At 37.8% G+C, this 27,045-nt stretch overlaps 1 protein-coding gene across 2 annotated transcripts; it reads right to left on the bottom strand.

Moving 5' to 3' along the window:
• Window positions 1-1,169: 1,169 nt before the first annotated feature.
• Window positions 1,170-27,019, bottom strand: Vps37a (VPS37A subunit of ESCRT-I). Of its 2 annotated transcripts, none has more exons than XM_090353998.1 (13): window positions 26,524-27,019; window positions 17,134-17,208; window positions 15,871-15,985; window positions 14,740-14,840; window positions 12,299-12,524; window positions 10,507-10,577; window positions 8,080-8,207; window positions 7,939-7,997; window positions 7,789-7,857; window positions 5,645-5,788; window positions 3,759-3,839; window positions 2,830-2,860; window positions 1,170-2,276 (listed from the first exon to the last, which is right to left on the bottom strand). In XM_090353998.1, exons 1-11 carry the CDS (start codon window positions 26,652-26,654, stop codon window positions 3,759-3,761), a joined length of 1,200 nt encoding a protein of 399 aa, XP_090210124.1. In that variant the 5' UTR covers window positions 26,655-27,019; the 3' UTR covers window positions 1,170-2,276; window positions 2,830-2,860. The 2 variants fall into 2 exon arrangements, with proteins under 2 accessions (XP_090210124.1, XP_090210123.1); XM_090353997.1 differs by having other exon boundaries at window positions 3,798-3,839.
• Window positions 27,020-27,045: the final 26 nt, after the last annotated feature.

Genomic DNA, 27,045 nt, shown 5'->3' with positions numbered 1-27,045 from the left:
GTATCTAAATTATGATCAAACCTACTTTTCAACCTGTACTCTAATATTAAGTTTTTAGTGAATTTTCTCAAAGTTTGGTTTAGAATTTCCTTTCATTTCTAGGTAATAGCCTTTAAATCTTTTTCCATGGTAAATCTTTACCCTAGATTTTCCTCCATGCTTCTGATTTCCATCCAAGATTCTATTATATAACAAAGTAAAATCAGAAAGTTTACTTTGGGATGCATATATATATATATAGACAACTGTTACAAACTATAGCCATGACATTACAATTAATTACAATTACATTAATTTTTATTGGCGCTACAATAATTGTAATAACATCCTGAATGACATCTGTTACATGCAGATAATTGTGACAAGACTCCTCCAGGTAACAAACAGAAGTCCAGAAGTGCAAGTGTGGCTCAAGTGGTAGGGTACCAACCAGGCTTGGCTCACGGAGTGTAGAAGGCTGAATTCAAGCCCCAGTGCCAGCACACACTTTTTTTTTTTACAAGTTGTTTTCTATATCCAATACTATATTTAAATTTTTTTTTTTTTGCCAGTGCTGATACTTGAACTCAGGGCCTGGGCACTGTCATTGGGCTTTCTCAAGGCTAGCAATCTACCACTTGAGCCACAGCACCCGGATTTTTCTGTGTATATGATACCAAGGAAATCAAACCCAGAGCTTCATGCATGCTAGGCAAGCACTCTACCACTAGGCCATGCTCCCAGCCCAATACTGTATTTTTTTAATCCATGTGAATACCTGCTTTCCACAAACAGATAAACTATACTACTAGTATTTTTTAATCCTAAGAAAGTTTTGATTTTTCTAAAATGATTGTCATCAACACCTACAGAAAGTATGAGATGAGGAGTTGTGTACTATATGCTAGAACTAGAATGACTATCAAAGTGGAGTGATATCTACATAGAAATATGTATAGGGGGGGGATCATAGAGTGCTTGCCTACCATGCACAAAGACCCAGCTTCGATTCCTTGGTACTGCATACATAGAAAAGGCCCGAAGTAGTCTTGAAGCTCAAGTGGTAGAGCTCTAGCCTTGAGAAAGCCCAAGGACAGTGCTCAGGCGGAGTTCAAGCCCCAGGACTGGCAAAAAAAAAAAAAAAAATATATATATATATATATATATATATATATATATATGTGTGTGTGTGTGTGTGTGTGGTGTGTGTGTGTGTATGAGGGTATTTTGACTTAGATACTACTTTACCAAATTCACATATTTGTTCAAGACTTCTTTATGACCTCTTTGGTTAGACACACTCATACATGTATTTATATTTTGACATGGCATAAAAACAAATGCTTACTACAAACTGAAAATTAAATTAAATTAAATTAGAAATTAGTATTGTCTAGCGAATATTTACTTCTCACTATATAGCTAACATATTATATTTACTTACCACTATATAGCTAATATCGCTATATAGGTAACAAAATAGGTTAGAAAAATTTGTGTACATTTTTGTGTCTAGAGTTAGTGTTTATTAACAAAAAATTGTTTTTAAGATAGGGATTTAGAAAGCATATCTTTATCTAACTATAACCTATCATCAGATACATACCCCTTAAAATAATCTGCATGAATATCTGTGGGTGTTAGACTGGTTTAAGTGAAAGACAAATTTTTTAATTTAGTAAATTATTTACCTATATTAAGTGCATCCCTAGTTTTAAAAATATAAAACATAAAAGAGAAGCTAGTTTATTCTTTTGATTTATTGTAGGTATTGAAAGTTACTTTCTTGAGATGGCACATTGGCAAGTTGGTATTTCCTAATATTATGAATATTTAAAAACAATTTGCCTTTGAAAGTTTAATCCAAAAAGAAGGAAAAAGGAAAGGCATGGATATCTTTTCACAGGTTTTTTGTTGTTTTTTTTTTTTTTAAAAAAGCTCAGAGGAAAATAAAATAGATATCAGTCTTGATAAAGAAATGAGGAAGTTTCAAATTAAAACTATAAATTTGAATAGACTTATAAAATATTAAAACTAAATATACATGCATAAGGTATTTAATTATAAGAATAGCAATGAAATTTAAATAAGACAGGATTTATCAATGATAAATAGACATTTTTAGTGCAAATACTGCAGAAAAATTTCCAAAGCAAAGATCATAACAATCATTCTAATCTATATAAAATCAGTCTCAGTTCTTTAAACAATCTGTAGAGTACATCTTAAATCTAAAATAATGTACATAGTTTTAAGTCCCATTTCCCTCCTGGTAGTAGTTCATGGTTCAGGAAAATCTGGGAAAGAAAAAAAAATTAAATCAAGACAATATATTTTCAATTCTTTACCTTCTCTTTCAATTAAAATTTACTATATCATGAGACTACAGATATTAAGAAATAGATAGTATTCATATGAATAAGAAATTACTTATTTTTACTTCCCAATTATAGAGACTACATAGTATTCAGTTTGGAAAATAATATATAAAAGTTTCCAGTTTTATGTTACTAAGAGCTCAAGTTTCAGTAAGACATGCCTATCACCTCCTTTTCTGGAATCTACTACCCTTTTCAGGGAGTCTCCTATGCTCCTTCAAGTTCACGCTCTCTTTTCTTTAGTCCAGTTGACTGGGCAGAGCACCAAACGACACCTATCTCCAGGCCGAGGTGATTCCAGATGGATCAGATCAGTTATCTTTCCCAATAATTTGTATTAGAATACCAGGGTGTCTGATCAGTCTCCGTGGGGTTGAGCCTGAACTGTCTGATTGTTAATGGACTGTGAGCTATTAGTTGGAGGGTGTTTCAGAAAGAGAAAAAAGGCTGGAGATATATAGCTCATGCCTACCATGTAGAAGGCCTTCGGTTTGAGCCCAGCCCTGAAAAAAAACAGAGATTCAGAATGAAAAAGCAGCAGCCTCAAAAGTGAAGAAGAAGTATTTTAGTTATGCATTGGCTTCTAGGGTTCCACTCTTGGGTAACTGAACTGGTACAGCTTTTTACTTACATTTGGGTAAGATTTGTTCCTGTTACCAAAACTCATTTCTAATGTAAAATACATGAAAGGGGAAAAAAGGAGTTTGAGTAGGTAAAAGTGTAATAGGTACGGTGGTAGAAGAAACAACAGGATACTAAAGGTAAGGGGAAAGTGGAAAATTAAAATGGATGATCTGTTGATCACCATCATCATAATGAAAACAAGTAAAATGAATAAAATGGGTGATGAGAAATATTCCAGGTTATAAAAGAGTTAATGAGACATCAGTGCCGTCATTACTGGATATTCTTAGTTTGTGAATTTGACACCACAAATAGTATATTCTGAAGACCATTCTGGCAGTATCTTATCAAAAGGAAAATCCTATTAAAAAATTCTCTAAAGACTGAGCAGAAAATTTTCAGGGCAGTACTGGTGTGGATGGAAAAGAGATGGATTGGATATTTATAGGGATTAAAAAAAAAGACAAAGATATTTGGGTTGAGTATTGTGTGATGGCATACTGTACACACCAGATGAAAGGACCCTAAGGTACTATCAGTGTTAAACATTGCATCTAGGCCAACATTAGTATTACTTAGAAAATGTCCAGTATTTTAGTGGTTCTATGCTTATTTGCACCAATATTTTATTTAATATATAATACAAACATTTTATGTTATATAGCACAACTGCTGTAATAACAGAATTATGCTTAAAGCCATTTGAACAGACACTATAAGAACCATTCTGGCAAAGAATACACATAGTACCCTTGTCAGACCTGACATATAATTTACCTATAATGGAACGTGAAATTGGCTGTGCATTGCTATCACCTGTTGAAGTTTCTCTTCCTTGGCTCTTCTACAGTGGCAAATCTAGAAGATAAATTATTTAAAATACCAGTCATCTCTCCAAAAATATGTCTGCCTGCTAGTTCTACATTACAATAGAATTCTAAGCATGAATCTTTTATTTCACCTGACAAATTCCTCAGAATTTTAACAATCCAAGCTAGGCCCAGTGACTCACACCTGTAATCCTAGCTGCTGAGGAGGCTGAGCTTTGAGGATCATGGTTCAAAGCCAGCCCGGGCAGCAAAGTCCATGAGACTCTATAATTAACCATCAGAAAATCAGAAGTGGGGGTTAGGGAGTTTGGCCTAGTGGTAGAGTGCTTGCCTTGCATGCCTGAAGACCCAGGTTCAATTCCTCGGTACCACATACATAGAAAAAAAGCTGGAAGTGGTGCTGAGGCTCAAGTGGTAGAGCCCTAGGCTTGAGACAAAACAGGAACAGTGCTCAGGCCCTGAGCCCAAGCCCAGGACTGGCAAAAAAAAAAAAAAAACAACAAAAAAAAGCAAAGGAAACAGAAGTGGTGCTATGTCTCCAGGGTTAGGGTGGTAGTCTTGAGATGAAGAGCTCAGGAATAGTGCCCAGGCCCAGAATTTAACCGACAAAACAAAAAAATATTGAATTTTATATTTGCCTACAAATTTCCAAAATATAGAACTCTGATCCTCTATTTTCTAATTATTCAATCTTAAATATCTGTATTTTAAAAATATGAAAGTAAGTCAAACTCTTAACCATGGAAGAGTAACAAAAACCTTCAATCAAGGTATAGTTACCTAACTATGTAGAAATAATGGACCAGAAACCAAAGCCATACTACTAGTATTACCAGAGGCAAATCAACATCTGTGAACTTTAGTTTTCTCTTACGAAAAACAGATAATAAAATCTGCCTCATATGTGCATTTATGCATGTGTATCACTTTGTTTTTATAAAGATTACGAAGGAAAGGTTATTCCTACAATGTTTGTTGTTATAGAGAAATTAGGGTATTTATGGCTTTAATACAGGAATTGTTGAGCTGACTTTTTGGGTTTAATTTTAATTCAATAGAAACATCAGCAGACTTTGTGCAGAATGTTCTTAATAATTAATTTGTTAAAGTGGTACTGGAGTTTGAACTCAGGGATTACACTTGCTAGACCTGTCCCCTTACCACTTAAGCCACATCTCTAGCCCTCAAAAATATTTTTTAAATATCCATAATTAAGTTATAAAGCAGGTTGCTATTCAGGAATGTAACTATGAAATTACAGCTTAACTGATATACTAGCACCTACAAAATGATATAGATTCTTTCCATCTTTCCTTTGCCAATTTGGGGCTTGAACTCAGGGCCTGTGCATTGTCCCTGAGCTCTACAGCTCAAGGCCTGCCCAGGTTGGCTTTGAACTTCAACCCTCAGATCTCAGCCTCCTGAGTAGCTAGGATTACAGGCATGAGCCACCAGCACCTAGCCCTGAGCTGCTTTTGCTCAATGTTAGTACTCTACCACTTGAGCTCAGCATCACTTCTAGCTTTTTCTGTTAATGTAGTACTGAGAAATGGAACCCATGGTTTCATGCATGCTAGGCAAGCACTCTACCACTTGCCACATTCCCAGCCAGGTACTATTATTTCTGAAGCAAAAACCTTAATTTACCTGCTTGTGTACTCAGAACAAGCAGGTTTAAAGTGATAGGTTGCTATTCTTCCCAATAGAAGCGCTTCAGATTCCTCTTACAGCACTCAAAATTCCAGCTCAGTAATGTGCTAAAGCTTTTTTAAGTATACTTAAGTAATTTGACATCATGTTGCCACTTGTTCTCAACTGAAGAGTATTACATACTGTTCTTTTTTCCATGAAGCTACTGAGAAAATCATCTATTTCAGTTTTTCCCTCCAAGAAATCTTCAGCAATATTATCAGATTCTTCCTCAGCTTCATGTGCAGCTACTTTCAATCTTGCCTGTAGGGCACTTGCACTACAACTCTGAAAAAAAAAAAATAACCAGGCATCATGTTAATGTGTAATACTCAGAAAAACTACTCAGAGGAAGTAGGGAAATGGGGTCAAATTATTGAGAGGCAACTCATTATATGACTATACAGCCTTTCTGAGAAAATCTGCTACCTTATACTACAGGCTCTGACAACAAATGCAAGAGAAAGGAAGGCACTGTCTGTACACCATCAAATGGAAAGCTAGGTAAATATTCTCTGGAGGATTCTGGAATTAAAGCATTGTGAAAGATACCTACTAAAGTGACCCATAAAAGGATCTTTCAATGTTCTTGTTCTTGTCTAATAACCCCTTGCCTCTAAGTGCGTGTGGACCTAGTGACTCAATGTAACTAAACAGGCAGAAGATTTGAATAAAGAAAATCAGAAAGTGTTGCTGAAAATGTTGAAGGTATATGTTAAGAACACATACCATGCTCATAGAATGCAAGATTTATTACTAATAGTAATCAAAGTGAGCTACAGATTCAATGCAAATTTTCAAAACCTCAAAAGCATCTTTTGTAGAAATAGAAAAACTCATTTTACAATGATTATCTATGGAATCTTATGAGACCCTGGAAATCCCAAGCAATCGTATAAAATAGCATAGTACCAAAGCTACATTAATCAGAATATGGTACTAGCCTAAGTTTTTTCTCACTTCTCTTCATTTTTTACTTCTCTGATTTTTAAATTATTTTTTGATAAACCAGTGAACCACTGATTCTGTTCCTTCATAGATTTTTTTTCTTGGCTTCTAATAATAATCAATGTTATATAGCAGTGATAATGGGACATTAATCTCCCCTAGCATTATGGAGATCCTGGTAATGTTTATTCAGTAAGTGTGATAAACAAATATAAAACTAGTATCAAAAGGAATAATACTACTGTGAAAAGCTTCTTTAACATCTATTTCAGTTAACATGTAGTATTTCAGTTATTCTCAACAGGTAATTTTTTCTTTTGAGAGAGGACTTTTTAACTTGGACTTGGGATTCATAGAAATGTGTTAACCTTCCATTGTCAGTCCCCTCATCTGTAAAATGGAAAATAAAAAAAAGCGGGGGGGCACTGCTGGGAATGTGGCTTAGTGGTAGAGTGCTACCTAGCATGCTAGAAACCATAGGTTCCATTCCTCAGTACCACATACACAGAAAAAGCCAAGTGGCGCAGTGTCAAGAGTGCTAGCCTTCAGCCAAAGCTCAGGGATAGTGCCCAGGCCCTGAATTCAAGTCGTTATTTTATATCCCATGGGCTTTACTTACATGTATCATCATACTTAACTTGTTGAAGGGAGACATGTATCACCATAGGTAACTTAGGAGGAGTAGTCCTGTTAACTGGTATATGCTATAAACATTCTTTTAAATTTAATTTTATGGTGCTGAATATTGACCAGCATGCTAGGCAAGTGCTCTACCATTAAGCCTTAATCCTTTATTCTCTTTTATAAATTACTTCTTCAGAAATATAGGCTGAATTTTATAAAATACTTTTCTTATACCATACTTCTTAATTTTCTAACATTTTGTCTAACTTGTGTATACTTGAGCTTACAAGTTTGTCTCATGGTTGCTTTTCAAATTTTAGAGCATATACATTCTTACATAATCACAAAGAATGTATAGTATTACATAGCTGAGAGCTGCTCCCTACATATAATGGTGTCAAGCCTTATGAAATCGGGTACCTAGAAAATTTCTTCTGATACAAATGAAAAGGAAACATGGCTTGTGTACTAGGATGAAAAGGGAGGGGCCAGGAGTGTGGCCTACCTAGTGTTAGAGTGCTTGCTTAGCATGCATGAAGCCCTAGGTTTGGTTCCTAGGTAGCACATACACAGAAAGAGCAGGAAGTGGTGCTGTGGCTCAAGTAGAATGATAGCCTTGAGAAAGCTCAAGAACAGTGTCCAAGCCCTGAGTTCAAGCCCCAAGTCTGGCAAAAATCTTAAGAAAAGAAGAAAAGGGAAAAGCTAGATAACTTTACCTCACTCAGTTCATGTTGTCTCTGCATCTTCTTTTCAAAAGTAGATTTCATTTGTGTAAGTAACTCATACTGAGAGGAAAAAAAAAAAAGAATGGTGTATAAGTCCATTTTAAAATTGTAAATAGTTCTTGAAAATGACCATTAACTTACCTTATCTAAAACAGTTTGCCTTTTGGCTTCCAAACTGGGCTCCAAGAGGAGATTTTTTCCTGTGAGATAAATATCTGGTTTATTTCCAGGTAAAGATCAAATTTTGCTCATGAAATGTGAGGTGAAGTAAGGAAGACATACTTGCTAATTCCTCAATACTTTTTACTAAGTCATCCTTGTCATTAATAATTTGTTTTAGTTGAGGCAAACTGAGAAACTGTTCTAGTAATACTTCCTCTTGTTCATTCATATCTGTGAGTTGTGCCACACTAGAAACACAAAAGAAAAACATAGGTTGTTAATGAATTAGTCATGTTTTAACAATGATGATAAATATTCACAATTTAAAATTTCATTTGGTTGACAGGATTCTAAATAACTTTTATATGTGCACACAGACTATTAAGAGCAATAAAATATCAACCATATTAATACTATAGATTGTTACAACTAAATCTGAAAAATAAATTCTGACTCAATAGCTTTTCTCATACTTCTTTTTTTCTTTGAAGAGACAACTATGGCTAATGTTCATAATCACACAGACCCCAAATTCACAATAAAAATTAACATCAACAAAAGTACAGAAGACAGTATGAAGCTAGGATTCTCCCTTATTCAGCTAAGACTCCTTAAAAATAACAGAGCAGGTAGTAGATCCAAACAGTACAAGAGAGAGGACTCAATATTTGCATACCCAATGCTATGGACATAATATTGGAAATATAAACATAACTACATAGACATAAAAACCTATGACTCTATAGACATAATGTTTTATTTCATAAATATGTATCTATGATATACAAGCCCTTAGCCTAATTTTGATTATGTTCTAAAAACTAAGTGCCAGTGATTATATATATATAGATTCCCTTCTTGAATATTCATTTGTTAAACATGCCAATCGAAATATGATGTAAAAATCAATGTTAATAAATTCTTTAATTAAAAAAAAATAACAGAGCAGGGCTGGAAGTTTAGCCTAGTGGTAGAGTGCTTGCCTAGCATGCATGAAGACCTGGGCTCGATTCCTCAGTACCACATACATAGAAAAAAGCTGGAAGTAGTGCTGTGGCTCAAGTGGTAGAGCTCTAGCCTTGAGAAAAGCCCAAGGACAGTGCTCAGGCCCTGAGTTCAAGCCCCACGACTGGCAAAAAACAACAAAAATAACAGAGCAGTAATATGATTGATTAGATATATTTCCTAGTTCTTACTTGTATGGAATGCTTTCCTTGACATCCCCGATAGGAACTAACTTTACTGTAATGTAAGATTTAAGCTATTTATTTCTTTCAGACATAGTGCAGAGCATGTTAGTACTATGATAAATTTAAAACATTAAAAGCACTCGCTAACATAGAAGACCCCGCCTTTGTCATATGCATACTTGGCTTGCAAAGAATTTTATGGGAGATTGGTCTACTGAGTTTGCTTGAGACCTTGTCATTGCCTAATTTGAAGGATTTGTTGGCTATATTATGACTAAATGAAATCTCCCCTTAAACTACAGGGTAAGCAGTCTCTGATACTACAGGGTGTCAAATTTGACAACAAAGGTATGTGAGTAGCATAGCACTCATCCATGCAGATATAAATATATCTGTATGCATACACACATTTCTATAAAATATGAAAAAAATTAATGGAGAAAGACAAAATAATACTTGTGGGGAAAACAACTAGGTGAAGGGGATATAGTGTTTAGCTGAATCTTTCTGGTATTTTTAGTGTTGACAATGAAGTCATGAAAACATATATATATGTATATATATATAAAACATTTTTTAAAAGGAAAAATTAGACTGTAAAATAAATGGACACCTATGGAAATAAGTCTGCTTTTTTTTCTAAGCTGTATAATCATCCAGCTAGGTATTATCTAAAGAGACAAAACGATAGAAAAGAAAAAGTTGATGAAAATAAAAACTTAATACATACTCAAAAGTCTTACTAATAACTGCTAGGCTCTGGTGGATCAATTCCTGTAACCCTAGCTGCTTAGGAGGCTGAGATCTGAGGATCAATGCCAGCCCATAGTAGGAAAGACCATGAGACTCTTATCTCCAATTAACTACCAGAAAGTTGGAACTGGAGCTGTGGTTCAAGTGGCAGGGCACAATTCTCAAGCAAAAAAGGTACACTGGCACATATGCATGTGTGCACACATCCTTTAGAGAAAGATGACTCTAAGTCTGGGGAAAGAAATATCTACATGGAGCCCAGAATGACAGAGAAGCCAGTTTCTCACACAGCTTCTGCCACTTTTTAAATTTAAATTTTTTTTTTTTTTTTTGCAAGTCTTGGGCTTGAGATCAGGGCCTGAGCACTGTCCTTGGGCTTTTGCAAGGCTAGAAAAATTCCTATTATATGGGATACTCAATGAATACATTATATAAGAGCTAAAACTGCTTTATAAAATATTCCCACAAAGACAACCAGAATATAGGAATGGTGAAGATTTTTTAAATCTTTTTATTTCACATACTATAAAATAAAATATACAATTCTCCAAACTATATCCTCCCTTCCCCCTCCCCATTTTGTTTTGTTTTTCTGTTTTTTTACCTTAGTTCTGAGAGTTCTGGAAATGCATCAGGGACATCTGGCATCTTGTAACCAAAACCATTTTGGCTTATCTAAAGAAGATTTTAAAATGTCAAAGGATATTAGATTTCAGCCATCTCAATGCTCCTACTTCTTTATAAAGGTAATTTTTCATGCTTGCTAATAAGCAGACACTCTTACCACCTGAGCCACTCAGCCAGCCCCCTTTTTTACATCAGTAATTTTTAAGATAGGATCCTATTTTTATGTCTAGGCTGGCCTGGGCTACAAACCTATTTGTGCTTTTCTGGATCCTGGGATAACAGACACATCCCATGGCGCCCATCCTTTGTACTTTCAGGTAGCTTAGGGTGACAGGACACCATGGGGCCCAGCCATCAATTATATGGAGTCTCACAAACTTTTTAGGCCTCAGCTGGCTTCAAACCATGATCCCAGAATCTCTATCTCCCATGTTAGCAAGGATTACACATTTGAGTCACAATGTATGGCCCATAATGGTCTTTATTAGGCTATCTTCATCTTTGTATTTCACATTACTCCCCTCTTCTTTCAGCCTATTTTTTTCAGTGTAACTTTTACATATAACTTGGGATGGTTTATTTTAAGGCCTGTGTTAGCTCACATATAACTTGGGTTGGTTTGTTTTAAGAGCCTGTGTTTGCTCTCTTTCATATATAAGAGTATGGTTGTAAAGTAAATCTCTTCAGTATACTTGTGACTGCAGATTCTATTGCTATAGGAGAATATATTTTTCTCTAGTGAAATATACAAAAAATAAATATACGACATATAGAAAAACTTTCATAAACTCATAGCAGCATGAACAGTTACACATCTAAGACAAATTGAGCATTATTAGGGAAGACATATATGCTGTTTAATTTTTTTCTTCTGAAGACCTTTGAAAAGTTTTCTTTGAAATACTAATTGTATTAATTGTAGTTTATATCACCTATTAATAGAATAAAAGTTTTTAGAAAAACAAAGTCCATTTGGTTTTTTGTTTTTAAATGATTGCAAACTCAAATTCGTAATATTGGATGACAAGGTTTTGCAATACATTAATATTACAAGTGGTATTCATTAATTCTAATTGTTGTAAAATTCTTTTGTATTTTATACAGTCATCATTCTCTCCTATGTAATACCTTAAACAGCAAGCCAAGTTAACCTCTTATTTTTTTCAGTTACTTCTTAGAACATACAAATTTTAAACAAATGGGATATTTGAATTCCTTAGAATATTACAGAAAATCCTCCTCAATCTACACCTTGCCTCCTACAAGATTACTTCTTGTTGCTCTGCTACAGCCTCACAGCCTATCAACAGAAAGGCCTGTTACAGGTGGTCCACACAGTGCCTGGGGCACATTCATAATGCTTTTGTCAATGTTATAGCTTCTTATTCAATGTCTTATATTTCCTTCTGTTACCCTGACGAATTCATAACCATCTTTCCAATCTGTCCTCAAGCATGAATTCAGTCATTCATTTATCCATCTCATTTTTGAGCATTTGCTAACCTTACAAAATGTGATCTGAGATAGTAGAGATAAAATGGTTAAAAAAAATCAGTAGTAGTTCTACCTTGGTCCCTCCCTGAGCCATGACCATTGCCACACATGTTTCCACCATAACTCTCCACCATCTATTCTAAAGTCCATAATTTGTAACTATTTGATTACTTGCTGGTAACTTCTTTAAGTTTGTTTTTCTGAGTTTAAGAATATAACTTAAGTGTTTTTATATTAACTGAATATATGTTAGCCAAATTACTGAGGATACCAACCGGTGTTGAAGTTTCCATTGTGGGAACAGGCAATGGCAGACTTGAAAGAATGCCAAAGGCAGGAGCAGCAGGCTTGGCTGTTGTATAACTTGTTGTTGAAGAAGAAACAGTGTCAGCAACAGACAAAGAGGTGATGTTTCTATTAGCTTCTTGAGGAGGAAATGGAGGAAGAAATGGAAAACCCTGAGAAGCATAAGGAGGCATCCCACCTGGGTTACTGTACAGGCTGCGAGGGGGGAAAAAAAAGAAAAAAAGAATAAATATTAAATCAGATATCAGGGGAAAAAAACATGAACTTATCCCCAAATTTTGAAAAATAACAATGGTCAAGTATTTTTGCAAATAGAAACCTAATTTTGGCAACTGATACTTTATGTGACAAAATTAAATGTTGTACAAATGGATAAATTAGAAAAAGAACTATGATTTCTTTTCTTTCTTTTTTTTTGGGGGGGGGTGGGTCTTGGGGCTTGAACTCTTCCTAGGCACTGTCCTCAGCTCTTCAGCTCAAAGTTACCACCCTACCATTGGGCCTGGGTTATTGTCGCTGAGCTCTTCAGCTACTGCCCCACACCTTGAGCCAAGCCCCACTTCCTATTTTCTAGAGGTTAATTTGAGATAAGAATCTCAGGTCCTTTTGTGCCAGGGCTGACTTTGAACTCTGATCCTCAGATCTCAGCCTCCTGACTAGCTAGGATTACAGGTGTGAGCTAGTGCACCTGCAAGAACTGTGATTTCTATGAGAAAGAAATGCATGCATAAAGACCAGTGCTCAATTCCTCAGTACCACATACATAGAAAAAGCTGGCAGTGGTACTGTGGCTCAAGTGGTATAGTCTAAAGGTGTAAGGACAGTGCTCAAGCCCTGAGTTCAGGACTAAATCAATTAATAAAATTAAAAAAAATAATGGCCCCTAAACCTAGGCACGGTGGCTCACACCTGTTATCCTAGCTACTCAGAAAGCTGAGATCTGAGGATGGTGGTTCAAAGCTGCCCAGCACTAAAAAGTCAGTGAGGCACTTACTTCCAATTAATCACCAGAAAACCAGATGTGATACTGTGGCTCAAAGGAGTAGGGCGGTAGCCTTAAGCTGAAGAACTCAGAGACAAAACTACTAAGAGACAGTAAGCCACGAAATTAGGAAATAGTTGTAAAGACAAAGATATAAAATCCAAAAAACTGAGAATCCAACGTAAGGAAAACATGAAGACAACAAGAGGAAAACCCTAGATGAGAGCCATGTAGTAGTGAGTCTCAGAATGGAGAACCAAAAGTGGAACATTGTTCTCAAGAGGCAAAAATAAATAAAAATAAACAAAAACAACGAAGAGTGATCAAACCCAGTGATTTACCTTACTAGTAAGGTTTTTTTTAAAAAAAAAAATGGGTGCTGGGTGCGGTAGCTCATGCCTGTAATCCTAGCTACTCAGGAGGCTGAGATCTGAGGATCAAGGTTCAAAGCCAGCCTGAGCACAAAAGGACCTGAGACTCTTATCTCCAATTAATCTCTAGAAAACAGGAAGTGGGGCTTGGTTCAAGGGTAGGGCAGTAGCCTTGAGCTGAAGAGCTTAGGGACAGTACCCAGACTGAGTTCAAGCTCCATGACACACACACACACACACACACACACACACACACACACACACACACACACACAGTGATGAAATGTTTTTATTTGTGGAAGCTTAAGATCTAAAAGTTTAAGAAGATATGGAAAATCGAAAAGATATAAGAAAATGATGGCAATAGAACTTTTGAGATCAAGAAGTAAAAATGTCTTTGTTCTGCAACAGGCAGTATTTAGAGTCAAATAATGATAACATCACAATGGAAGAAAGGGGTAACACTGTCCAAAAGAGAAATGTACACATTACTTGTGAAATGGTAATACCTCTGTATAACACCTTAATAACAATAAAAATTATACTAAAGAATAACCCTGAAGTTAGACATGGCAAAAATCAAGATAATTATACTAGAATTATTCTAAATGAAGAATCAAGAGATAGTACTATGTATATTATCATTTAGAAAGATGGCAGTAAATAACTAAATTCAGGGAGGCTGGGCATGTGGCCTAGTGGTAGAGGGCTTGCCCAGCATGCATGAAGCCCTAGGTTCAAGTCCTCAGTATCACATAAACAGAAAAAGCTGGAAGTGGTGCTGTGGCTCAAGTGGTAGAATGCTAGCCATGTGCATAGAGAGACTCAGGAACAGTGCCCAGGCCCTGAGTTCAAGCCTAAGGCCCAGCACAAAAAAGAAAAGAAAAAAAAAAGCTAAAATTGGAAAACACAATTGTCTCTTAAAATGTGGATATATTTCTGAGGAGATATGGATGTAGAAATTGGATTTTCTTTGAATTTCAGTTCTAAGAATGTTTTTTGACTTACTTGATATATGAAAATTAACGTGCATGCTGTTTGTTCTAAAGATACTTACTATGGAAATGCTGTTGAAGTGGGAGCTAAAACTGGAGGATTTTTCCAGAATTCATCCAACAGACTTTGGATAATCTTTCCAAGATCTGAGTGCATTGTAAACTGAAAGTAACAGTAATACATAACGATTAAAATAACTTTCAAAAAATAATTGGGGGCTGGGACTGTGGCCTAGTGGTAGAGTGCTTGCCTAGAATTCACAAAGGCCTGGGTTCCATTCCTCAGTGCCACATACAAAGAAAAAGCCTGAAGTGGTGCTGTGGCTCAAGTGGTAGAGCGCTAGCCTTGAGAAAGTCAGGGACAGTGCTCAGGCTCTGAGTTCAAACCCCAGGACTGGCAAAAAAAAAAAAAAAGGTCTCATTGGGATATCATTTTCATTCTTCCCCTCCCCCCCCCCCCCCCCGGGCCTGAACACTTGTATTTGTAGTACTAAAGAATCGAACCCAGATCTTCATGCATGATAGGCAAGCACTCTACCACTAGGACAAACTCCCAGCCCCTCATTTTCATTCTTTTTTTTTTTTTTTGGTCAGTCCTGGGCCTTGAACTCAGGGCCTGGGTACTGTTTTTGAACTTTCTCAAGTCTAGAGTTCTACCACTTGAGCCACAGCACCATTTCTGGCTTTATTTTCCCTATGTACGTGGTACCGAGCAATCAAACCCAGGTTTTCGTGCATGCTAGGCAAGTACTCTACCACTAGGCTGAACTCCCGGCTTTCCTTATTTTCATTCTTAACCCACTTTTGCAGGTCAAGAATAAATAGAAAACTAAATGCTATTGTGTCAACTCAAGGTAACAGCAATCTACAACTTATAGAATCAATACCATAAATTGATAATTAGCAAAATCAGGTTTAAAGTTCATTCAATCAATAACGGAGATAAAACACTTTACTGCTTACAATAACATAAAGGCTCACAGGTAAATACAGAGTACATTTAAGTTATAGTCCTTCACTTTAATCAGATATCTCATATCCAAGGATTTCAATATAGTCTGAAGTAAAAATATTTACTAAAAATATTTTTAAAGTATTTTGGATAATTACTGATTCAAAAATGAAAATTTAAAAACATAAAAGTATTTAGTAAGGAATAGATGTTATGTTATTCTGAAATAAATCATACATACATTGCTTACTAATGGAGAGGTAACATATATTCCTTGTTTATCCATTAAGTGATGTCGGATCGGTGGATAAACACTGATCACTGGTTTTTCCTGAGGAAACTGTGGAGGAAGTAGTCTGGCAGACACACAGATGAAAAAAATAAAGTTTGTGTTATATAGATACAATCCTAAAACAAAATTAGCTAAAAGCAAATTCAATTTTCACATGTCATATGGATTAATTCTTTAGTAATACTGATCTGTAATGGTTAAGCTGCCTGAAAATATACAAAAGGCTTAATGTTAGCAAGAAAACTGAACAGAACATAGTAAAATTTATGAATACAGATTCTGTAAATTATAGAATATAGAATAGTCTGTGTACTATGTCAACTAAATGCTTTCATATTCAATTTGCCAAAATATGCAAAATCTAAGGTAAAATTTAGATCACTTATTTCTATCAAATGAATCATACAAACCCAGTTTGATTATTTATTATTGTATTACAGGTTGGGGCCCAATAGTTTTCTTACAAATTTTAAGGTAAGAAATGTAGAAATGCCAGGCTTGGTGGCTCATGCCTGTAATCCTAGCTACTCAGGAGGCTGCGATCTGAGGATCATTGTTCAAAGCCAGCCCGGGCACTAAAGACCACTAAAGACTGTGAGTCTCTTATCTCCAATTAACCACTAGAAAACCAGAAGTGGCACTGTATCTTAAGGGGTAGGGCAGTAGCCTTGAGCTGAAGAGCTCAGAGACAACACCCAAGCCCACAATCAACAGAAAGAAAGGAAAAAAAAAGAATTACTTCGCAATGCTGGCAAAACTGAGTTTAATATATATTCTACTTCAAAATGGAAAATAAAAGTTGGATTGAAATAGTGTAGTAATCATCATTTCTTGGTTCTGACTCCAAACAGTAAATTCTCAACACAAACAAACCAACAAAAACCTCTAGAAGTATTCAAAACTTAGCAGATAGTCTTAAAAGTGCGCTTACTGAACATTGAACCTTGTTTCCAACCTTCTAGGACTCAGAATATCTCCTTCTAAATTGCCCCTCTGTTGGCTCAGAAAACTATTGTGAAGAAGAAAACTGAGTCTTCTATTTTGCTCTTTGAGAGCATTAGGTGAGAAATGAATAAGGCAATCTAACTAACATTCAGTATGTTTTTCTCTTCACTAAATTAATTTCTAAGTTATAGTTATAAATCTAACAGTATCTGCAACAATATACATCTTGAATCTTTAAGATAAAAAATAAAATACAATTCTACTCACATATTAATATTAATTGTCAGGTTGTTTACAGTGAAGGGTAATCTGTACTCCACATCTTTCTGTATTTCAGCTATACTGTATGAGAAAATGCAGAAAAAAAATTACCAGAAAGTATAAAACCACCAGTATAAAAAATAAATGTTAAGTAAATGTTTAGAGTTTACTGTATAACTACTCTTTTCTTTGGGGGGGGGGGTGGATCATGGAGCTTGAACTCTGGGCCTGAGCCCTGTCTCTGAGCTCTTCAGCTCAAGGCTACCACCCTACCACTAAAGAAACATTGCCACTGCCGGTTTTCTAGTGATTAGTGGGAGATAAAGATTTTCAAGGTCTCTAGTGCCAGGCTTTGAACCGTAATCCTCAGGTCTCAGCCTCCTGAGTAGCTAGAATTACAGGTGTGAGCCACCACACCCAGCTATATAGCTACTTTAAAACTTTTGTACCGCTGAGCTGGGTGTGGTGGCTCACACTTGAAATCCTAGCTACTCAGGAGGCTGAGATCTGAGGATCAAGGTTCAAAGCCAGCCTAGGCACTAAAGACTGTAAGACTCTTATCTATAACCTCTAGAAAATGGGAAGTGGGGCAATGTTGGGAGCCAGAATAGAATCAAATTGTACCTTGATTTGCATCAGACCATGGCTTTATTGTCTTATTGTTTTATGGCCTTATTCTATTTAAATTACCTGAGATTTACCATATGAATGTAACAGTTGGAAGTTCCCTGGTTTCAAGAAGGGATATAAGCTGGAGTTGACAATAAACGAGGCAGTCTTTACTTGGGCTGCAGACATCCCGGACCCGGTGTGTCTGTCTCTCTTCTATTTTTTCCTAGTCCTTGCCCCCTATTTCAGGAACCCCAGTCTGCGAACCCTGGTTTGCTGCCGGCTGGCCCCGGCAACTGGCGCCCGAACAGGGACCCTGAAAATCTGGGACGAAGGTGAAGGACCCCCCCCCCGTGGTAACACATCGTAGGACTATTAAGAGAGGATCTTAAGAGAGTGTATAGTCAGGAGTAAAAATTATGGGTCAAGTTAACAGCCATAAGTCATATGTACCGATCTTAACAGGCCTACTTGAAGCCCACGGAACATGGGTGGAAAAAGGGGTGCTTCAGAGCTTCCTACAGTTTGTCGAGGAGGAATTCCAAAAAACCTCGCAGCGGATAGGAAAAAGAATCCAAGAATATTATAATGTATATGGTCCCGAAAAGACCCCAGTAGAGGCTATTGATGTATGGAATTTAGTAAGTGAATGCATAAATCCTCAACATGAGAATGCTGAACTTAATCTTGAATTAAGGGAAATTTATGAGTTAAAGGACCCTTCTGAAAAACCTGAGGCTGAGCTGAAAAGCTGGGGGGAAGCACTCAAGCACCAAGCTAGGGACTCACAGTGGCAGGGGCTAGCCTAGAGCTGGAGAGCTGAGGGACAGTGCCCAGGCCCCGAGTTCAAATACAGCAACCAACAAAGTGAAATGCCAATGGCATGTTTATCCCTGTGTGGAGAGACACTGCTGGGACACGAAAGCCTCTGCTTGGATGGCAGAGATGGTGTCAGATCTTAAGAGTCACTTGCGCTTGGCCACTCAAATTAATCAGAGCCGGGAGGTCATAGAATAGTTTGTAAGCATGCCTTTCATAACTGGGCAGGAACTTGTTAATCTTCTGTGATAGTGGATAGTTTAAAGTCCTAATTGAGTGAACTTTTTATTTGACACCAGCCACAAACTCAGGAAAGTTTGTGGATCTGGGGCTTGTGTCTCTATTAATCTGTTTAGATCTGACAACTGAAGCATTGTTAAGGTTGCAGAAATTTAGTTCCCCAGACATTCAAGAAAAAGCCTTTGCAAATGGGTGCTAAGTAAGTTACACTATTGTAGCCAAAGATGGTTTGTGCAGTTGTTAAATATTAAATATGATCTCTAGTTTGGAGTAAATTATTATTCCTGATATCTAATCCTTGCAACCCCTTGATAATACAGGCTAGGCTTCTTAAGGTCCCTGGTCAAGCACAGAGACAATGCCCCTGAGTCAGCTTGAAGAAGTCACAGAAGCTGAATCTCCGCCCATCAATCTCTGTTAGATGAAGGGACCAAAGTCATTTTTGGAAAATGTGACAGGATAATTAGAGGTATAGGAAAGAGTAAAAATTGCACTTGTGTTTCTTTTCAAATAAAAACGGGGGATATGTTGGGAGCCAGAGTAGAATCAAATTGTACCTTGATTTGCATCAGACCATGGCTTTATTGTCTTATTGTTTTATGGCCTTATTCTGTTTAAATTACCTGAGATTTACCATAGAATGTAACAGTTGGAAGTTCCCTGGTTTCAAGAAGGGATATAAGCTGGAGTTGACAATAAACGAGGCAGTCTTTACTTGGGCTGCAGACATCCCGGACCCGGTGTGTCTGTCTCTCTTCTATTTTTTCCTAGTCCTTGCCCCCTATTTCAGGAACCCCAGTCTGCGAACCCTGGTTTGCTGCCGGCTGGCCCTGGCAGGGCAAGGCTCAAGGGTAGGGCAGAAGCCTTGAGTTGATAAGGTCAGAGACAAAGGAACACCTGGCCTAGGGGTAGGGTGGTAGTAGCCTTGAGCTGAAGAGCTGAAGGACAGTACACAGGCTAAGTTCAAGACCCATGACCCACAAGAAAAAAAAAAAGAAAAGAGAAAAAAAGAAAAAAACTTTTGTACAGAATCTGGATAGCCCTCATAACTTGTACCCAGAGAGGAAAAAATCATCACACTTAGATTTATCAAAGCAGCAGGCAGTAATATCCTGAAATATCCAAGGGCTAAGATAGGATGCTAAGGAAAACAAGAAAAACTTAAAATTTATGCCAGTTTTTTCTTTTTTCTCCAATTCATTATCAGTAAAAGGGTTAGTTCTCTCATTAGTATATGTCAACAAGACATCTGTGCCACTATTACCAGAATTACCCTTATGTGAGATCCAAACTTTTACCATGTTTACACCATTTGAGGGGGTTTTGTTAATGGCAGCAAAATAGAAGGCTTCTTAAACCTTTCAAGTCAGGGATCTGGGGTTTGAATTTCTGTATCAATCCTTGCTGTGGAATTATGGGCAAATTACTGAACCTTAATAATTCTCTCTCAAATGGGAAATAGGGATGTTAAAAGCATCTACCTAAAAGTGTTGTTAAATTAAACAAGATAATATATGTAAAGACATAGTACCAGGAAAGTATCACTCAATAGATTAACTATTAAAAAACAAAACAAAACAAAATTTAGAACATGCATCCTAACATGGGCCCTGTCTAGATTTGTGGCACTTAAGTTTAAATTCATCATTTTTTTTTTTTGGATTTTTAAAGAAAATTCTCACTAAAAAATTTTCACTAAAACCAAAATGAATTAAAAATTGTATTTAAATTTTCAGTTAAATTTTCAGTTAAATATATCTAGGGGCCGGGAGTTTGGCCTAGTGATAGAGTGCTTGCCTAGCATGCACAAAGACCTGGGTTCGATTCCTCGGTACCACATACATAGATAAAAGCTGGAAGTGGTGCAGTGGTTCAAGTGGTAGAGCTCTAGTCTTGAGAAAGCCCAAGGACAGTGCTCAGGCCCTGAGTTCAAGCCCAGGACTGGCAAAAAAAAAAAAAAAAAAAGAAATATATCTAGTTCAGCCATGAGAGGTGGCTTAAGCCTGTAATCCAAGATCAGATGATCAAGACTCAAAACCAACCCAGCCATACAAAGCCTTACTTAAAACTCTTATCTCCAATTAATCTCTAGAAAATGAGAAGTGGGGCTGTGGCTCAAGGGTAGGGCAGTAGCCTTCAACTGAAATGCTCATGAACAGCACCTTCGGCATTGAGCTGAAGAGTTCAGGGAGAAGGCCCAGGCCCAGAGTTCAAGCCCCATGACCCACAAAAAAAAAAAAAAATATATATATATATATATATATATATATATATATATATTTCACCTTGCTCATTTTATATTAACATATTAAAATTTTTACATGTTTTCCTTACAATTGAGATACCTAAGATAAGAAAAGTGACAATACTGTTAGTAGCAAGTTAATTCCATTATCAATTTTCAAAACCAGTGCACTTTACTAGTGGTGGACGGTATTTGTTTTTGCTTAATTAAAACAAGAATCATTCATTAAACATTACAAATGTGATTCTTATTTTAATGGCTTAAAGAAAAGCTTATTCAATGGGTAGGGACAAAATGGGTAAAAGGAATGTTTGGCAGAAGGAAGTCCTGAAGATGCCAGGGTTCTTAGTAAACCTCAACCATCTTACCCACCCTAAGCCATTGTCTAAGGATTAGGAATCTCTAGAAGACATAAGACCTGTACTTTTGAGTCCTCCCCTCCCATTTCTTTCATGAGGAGCAGAAAAAGACTTAGCTTTCTATTTCTCCTTAAAACCACAGTTAAACCTAAAAGAAATCCTTGCTACAGCTTAAAAAAAAGTATCCAAAGATAAAATCACGGAAAAATTAAGTTACAAAAAAAGAACAAAGATCATAAAACTAAAGACCTCACCTGTCTGCGTGGTGGCTCTCGCCTGTAATCCTAGCTATTCAGGAGACTGAGGTTGAAATTTAGGCTGTCAGATAAAACTAGTCCACAACCTTTTAAGTTTGGCTTTTCACAAAGCCCCAGAGCATAAACCTAATGTAGTCAAATTCTTGTCACAGTATAATATGGGTGACCTCTGCTCATATTCATAAGAGAGTTCTCACTTCCACCTGAACAACTCTTACAATCTCTCTCAGCATTCTGGTCTTCTGAAATCCTAACAGAAGAACCTGATAAGCTCCACTCACGGCATTCTAGGCTTTCTCTTGCCTCCCTTGTCCAGTTTTCTAAATTCTTTCCAAAAAACAAACCCTTTTCCACATTCTCAGTAATTGCTACAGAAATGAACCCATTTCTCAGTGCTAGTTTTCTGTGTTAGCTTTCCATCACTGTAACAAATACCTGAGACATACATACTTATGGAAGGATTTATTTGGGGGCGACTATTTTTTGTGGTTTTACATCATTTAGTTGGCTCCGTTTCTTTTGGGCCCGTGGCAAGGGAGCCCATCTACCTTATGTCATGAATATAAATGACTGAAAGGATGAAGTTCCACAATCTCTTCCAGGATACACCTTTAACTACAGAAAACCTCTCATGAGGCTTCACAACTTTACAATAGTACAAATTAAGGTAATTTTGTTCCTTTTTTTTTTTTTTTTTTTTTTGGTCTTGGAACTTGAACTTACATTACAGCTTGCAGGTGATGTCCCTGAGATTTTTTTTTTTTTTTAGTCACAGCTGCACTTCCAGCTGTTTAGGTGGTTAACTTGAGATAAGAATCTCATGGACTTTCTTGCCTGGGCTTTGAACTGCAATCTTCAGATTTCAGCCCTCTGTGTAGCTGAGATTACAGATGTGAGCCACCAGTGTTTGCTATGTTTCATAAAGTTTAATCTCAAATACATACAGCAGCTAGGTAATGTATTCAAACATTTATTTAAACATCAAAATCCTACATTCAGGCTAGAAAAGTATCTCAGTGGGAAAGCACTTGCAAAGCATGCCCAAGACAAGGTTCTATCCTCTGCACTACCCCAACACCTCTCCCTTCAAAACAACAGAATCTTGTATGACAGGACTCATAAGCCTTAAGTTTTCAGATAGAAACTGGAGAATCAGAGAAATTATCTTGCCAAAGCTTAGCTAGTCGGAACCCGTACTGGAATCCAGGAGTTTCATTATATAGTCTATTCCCCATATGCATTCATTTATGCTTTAGTTCATTGTGTTTTCTGAATTTAGAGTGCTATTGTATTGAGGAGCCAGAAGAACCACTTCCATCATAGGCTATGGCATAAGAGATTAGGAAATCAATCCTCTCAGTTCAGTGATGACAAGGCATATGATAAGGTCACATGACCATCCAAGGTTGCACTGCCACCAACTAGTGACACATCTGAATCTCCTGACGCCTTGCTCAAAGCTTCTTTCGTTATGACTGCATTAGCTGTTCAAGGGTGAAAGGAAAAGATACAAAATTGGTAACTTCCAAATTAGATACAATACTCCTTGAATATGGAAGTAACACCAAAATTATCATTTAATCAATTATTACTAAAATGAACATCAAAGTGCTATGTTTAAGAGGTCCAGATAGAAACAGAGGATTTATAACTTTGAATTTACAGTTAATTGTAGATAATAATTACTACTCATAGCATAGCTGCAAGGTGTTTGTTTCTGGGAAAAGGAAATTAGTAAGGAAAACAATCTATGTATAGTGAGAAAAGACGGAAAAGCCAGTTAAGACCATCTGTTTTTAATATTTTCTGATTGCAGGTACAATCCAGAGGAATACTATTTCCCAGCTAACTGAGGATTGGTGAGCACAATCACTTGGGATAGTCTCTAATACAAGTAATTGAAAACTAAACAGTGATGAGTTACTTACATAAACTACAATTAGTTTGAGGAAGGGAGTTTCCAGAAGTGGTTAACTAAGCAGAGAAACATTACTCTTCTAGGTAATGGTCAGCTTAAGATCTAAGCAAATTGGGCACTGGTGCCTCAATGCCTGTCATCCTAGCTACTGAGGAGGCTAAGATCTGAGGATTGCAATTCAAAACCTGCCCAGACAAGAAAGTCCAAGAGACTTGTAATTACTCAGAAAAAAAACTGTCAGTGGAGCAGTGTCTCAGAGTGGTAGTGCACTAGCCTTGAGCAAAAGAGCTCAGGGAGAGCACCCAGGCACAGAATTAAGGTCCCACAACTGGTGGGGATAGGGGTAGGGAGAGTCTAAACAGTAGAGAAGTCCCAGGTAACAATAATATCTATAATATGACAGGTATTTTTTTCTGGCTGCTTATCTACCCAGACAACTCTTTTTACTATGGAGAAAATGTTTTAAGCAGTTTCAGACTTTCCCTTCCATCTCCCAGATACCAAAATTAGGTAGAGTCCTACTTCCACAATAGGAGAGAGGGTGGAGTTAAGATCATCACTGATATAAACAACCATTATCAACCTCCCAAGGCTGAAAGAGCACAGTGTCCACTAAGCCTGAGGCTCTGCAGAGATTTTTAGGGAGGGGATGGATCAAAGCAGATGCTCTTTCAGGAAATAGATCTAGAGGAGAAACCAACTCTCATATCAGAGAAATACCTTTGTTAAGTTACAGAAATAATCAAAGGAATGTTTTTATACACCAAGTTAGAAGTGTTAGGAATTCCAACTACAAACATAATTAGTATTCAGGCAGCCCAGGACTGCAGCCCAGTCTATAAGCTTAAGTGTGCCCATTTTCATACCAGACCTAATATGTTATTAGGTTTTGGGTAGCCATCTTTTTTCCCCTCAAAGTAGTCATCAGCAGAATTCCTCTTCTTTGAGGTTGGTCCAAGAAGATAGAACTCTTCTCCCCCAAAACAAGCCATAAAACCTAGGAAAGCCATTTCTGTTTTCTATTTTTTTTTCCCAGAAGATGCTCATTCCAGAGAAGTCCTACCCCATACACACGAAAGAAGGGATGTTAGAGAAAAGCCAAGAAGAATCTGGACTGGCCTTCATACGTTCCATCTCAGTTGACTACTGTTTGTTCTATCGTACTGTATCCCATTCCTTACTGAACCTAAGCCTCAAAGTAAACAACTTTCCCTGAATCTTTAGTTGTGTTTCTGAAAGCCATAATGTAGTATTAGACTTCCATTAAGTATATTTGTATCCTGTTGTTCCTTATGGGAGCATGAGGAAAAAGTATCAATCACATCTTTCCCCCTCTACACTTCTTAGTGCAAATCACAGAACTCTTAAGTATTGTAGAGAATAAGTAATAAAACAAACACAAAATCTTCAAAGCTGTATAAACATAACTTTCCAAAATGGAAGCAATCATCAATAAATTGCCCTTTTGTCTATTAAAACATATTTTTCACTTTTTTTTTTTTTTTTTTTTGCCAGTCCTGGGCTTGAGCCCAAGGCCTGAGCACTGTCCTTGGACTTTCTCAAGGCCAGAGCTCTACCACTTGAGCCTCAGCACCACTTCTGGCTTTTTTCTATGTATGTGGGACCGAGGAATTGTGCATGCTAGTGTCTTCGTGCATGCGAGGCAAGCACTCTACTCCTAGCCAAACTACTGGCCCCTTCACTTTTTTTTTTTATACTAGTGCTTGAATTCAGGGCCTCCAACACACCAAGGCCTCAGTCATGCCCTAAGTACTTTTGCTTTCAGTTTGTTTTCTAGATAGGGTCTCACTAACTCCTCAGGCTAGTCTTCGATTTTGATTCTATCTCCAACTCCATTACATTATTTTTTTTTCCTTTTTGAAAGTTCTCTAAAAGCAGAATTGAGACAAAGAGCCAAAATCCACGTTATGTTCAGTCAGTAACAAATCTCATTCTAGTCAAACTGGTTGTGCAGTGAGCTTTAACAATTATTGTAGCTAACTCCAGGAAAAAAGTCATGTATACTAGATAAAACATCCCTTAACATACAAATTACTCGATTTCTTTAAATCCCTCTCTCTATATATGTGCATATATATATACATATATATAGGATGTTTGATACGATTACTGTAAAAAAAGGGTTAGTTTAACACAAAAAGTCTGGGAAATTGTCAAATATAAGTGTAAAACCTCACACAACATATCAGTTCTAATTTTTAGAACGTCAGATCCCAGACACATTTGCAATATAAAAGACTTGCAAACCAGGTGACAGTAAAAACAGTTGAAAACAACGACTTTAAAAATCGTTTAAGTATGTCTATACTATAATGAAAAACTTTATATAGATAACTCAGATCCTACATGGACAATTCCTAAGCGTGGAGCCAAGGATAATTAAGGAAGTGGGCAATGAGGTGATTAGAACAGGGAATAAGTTTTCAATGACAGGCTCCGAAGGACTATCACTTGGAGAAGAATCTCGGATAAAAATTTTGGATTGCCTTTCCTTTGATGTTGCAACGCTTTTTTTTTTAATTTCCCTTTCCGAGACCTGTGGAATTACTCTCCGCAGTTCTCTTTCGCCAAGTATAACATTTTAACAATTCTGCCCGAGTTGCTATTGAAGGTGGGTCAAGGGTGGAAGACTCGATGAGGAAAGCCGGGGATTCAAAGGAACACTGGACAGACCGGGAGAGATTACTGTCGGCAGGGCTGTCTGTGTCAGGTGGGATGGAAGCCGCCGAGCTGAGCCGGCGGCGATGGGGGATCAGAAGGAAAACAGCCCACAGGAGGTAGGAATGGGAAAGCAACACCCGCCCGGAGGGAAGTCCATCAGCACCAAACACCCCGCAGCTGGCGGGAGCCCGCCCGAGGAGCGAGGAGGGTAGCTGGGAGCAGCCCGCCCTCTTTTTCCCTCCGGTGGGAGCGGCAGCCACCAGTCACCTGGAGTGGGAGTTCCGGAGGGACTCGATCAAGCGCTGCTTCTGCTGTTGGAGGCTGGTGAGGCCGCCACCAGGGGACCCTGCTGCGGAGGAGGAGGAGGCGCTCTTGGTCAGGGGAAAGAGCCAGCTCATCCTCCTCGGGGCCCCGGACCCGAGGCCCTACAAGGTTCGGGTCGGCTTCTCGCAGCGGCTGCCCGGCAGTTCTCCAGCGAGAGAGGAGCGGCCTGAAGTACCCAAGGTCCGAGTCCGGCGGGGGGCCCGGCGGGAGGGGGGAGCCGGCGTCTCTCACGGAGCCAGCCGTGCTCGCCGTCCCCGGGTCGGGGGGGCCATGATATAACCGGAGACAGCTGAAGGAGGGTAACTCGTCGGGCGGGACACTAGCCACCCCGGTCCCACCCTCCACGGCCCAGACTATCCAGTCCCACAGTCGCCCGGCCCAGCGCTCCAACCAAGCCTCAGCGTCCGTCACCTGCGCGCCCGGCCTTCCCCCTCCCCCCGCACGGAGGCTCCGCCCCCTCTGCGC

Source organism: Megascapheus bottae, chromosome 20 (assembly GCF_031878675.1).
Source record: "Megascapheus bottae isolate mThoBot1 chromosome 20, mThoBot2.hap1, whole genome shotgun sequence".
NCBI lineage: Eukaryota > Metazoa > Chordata > Mammalia > Rodentia > Geomyidae > Megascapheus > Megascapheus bottae.
The sequence above is the reverse complement of the archived record's forward strand: the minus strand, read 5'-3'. Positions and strand labels throughout refer to the sequence as shown.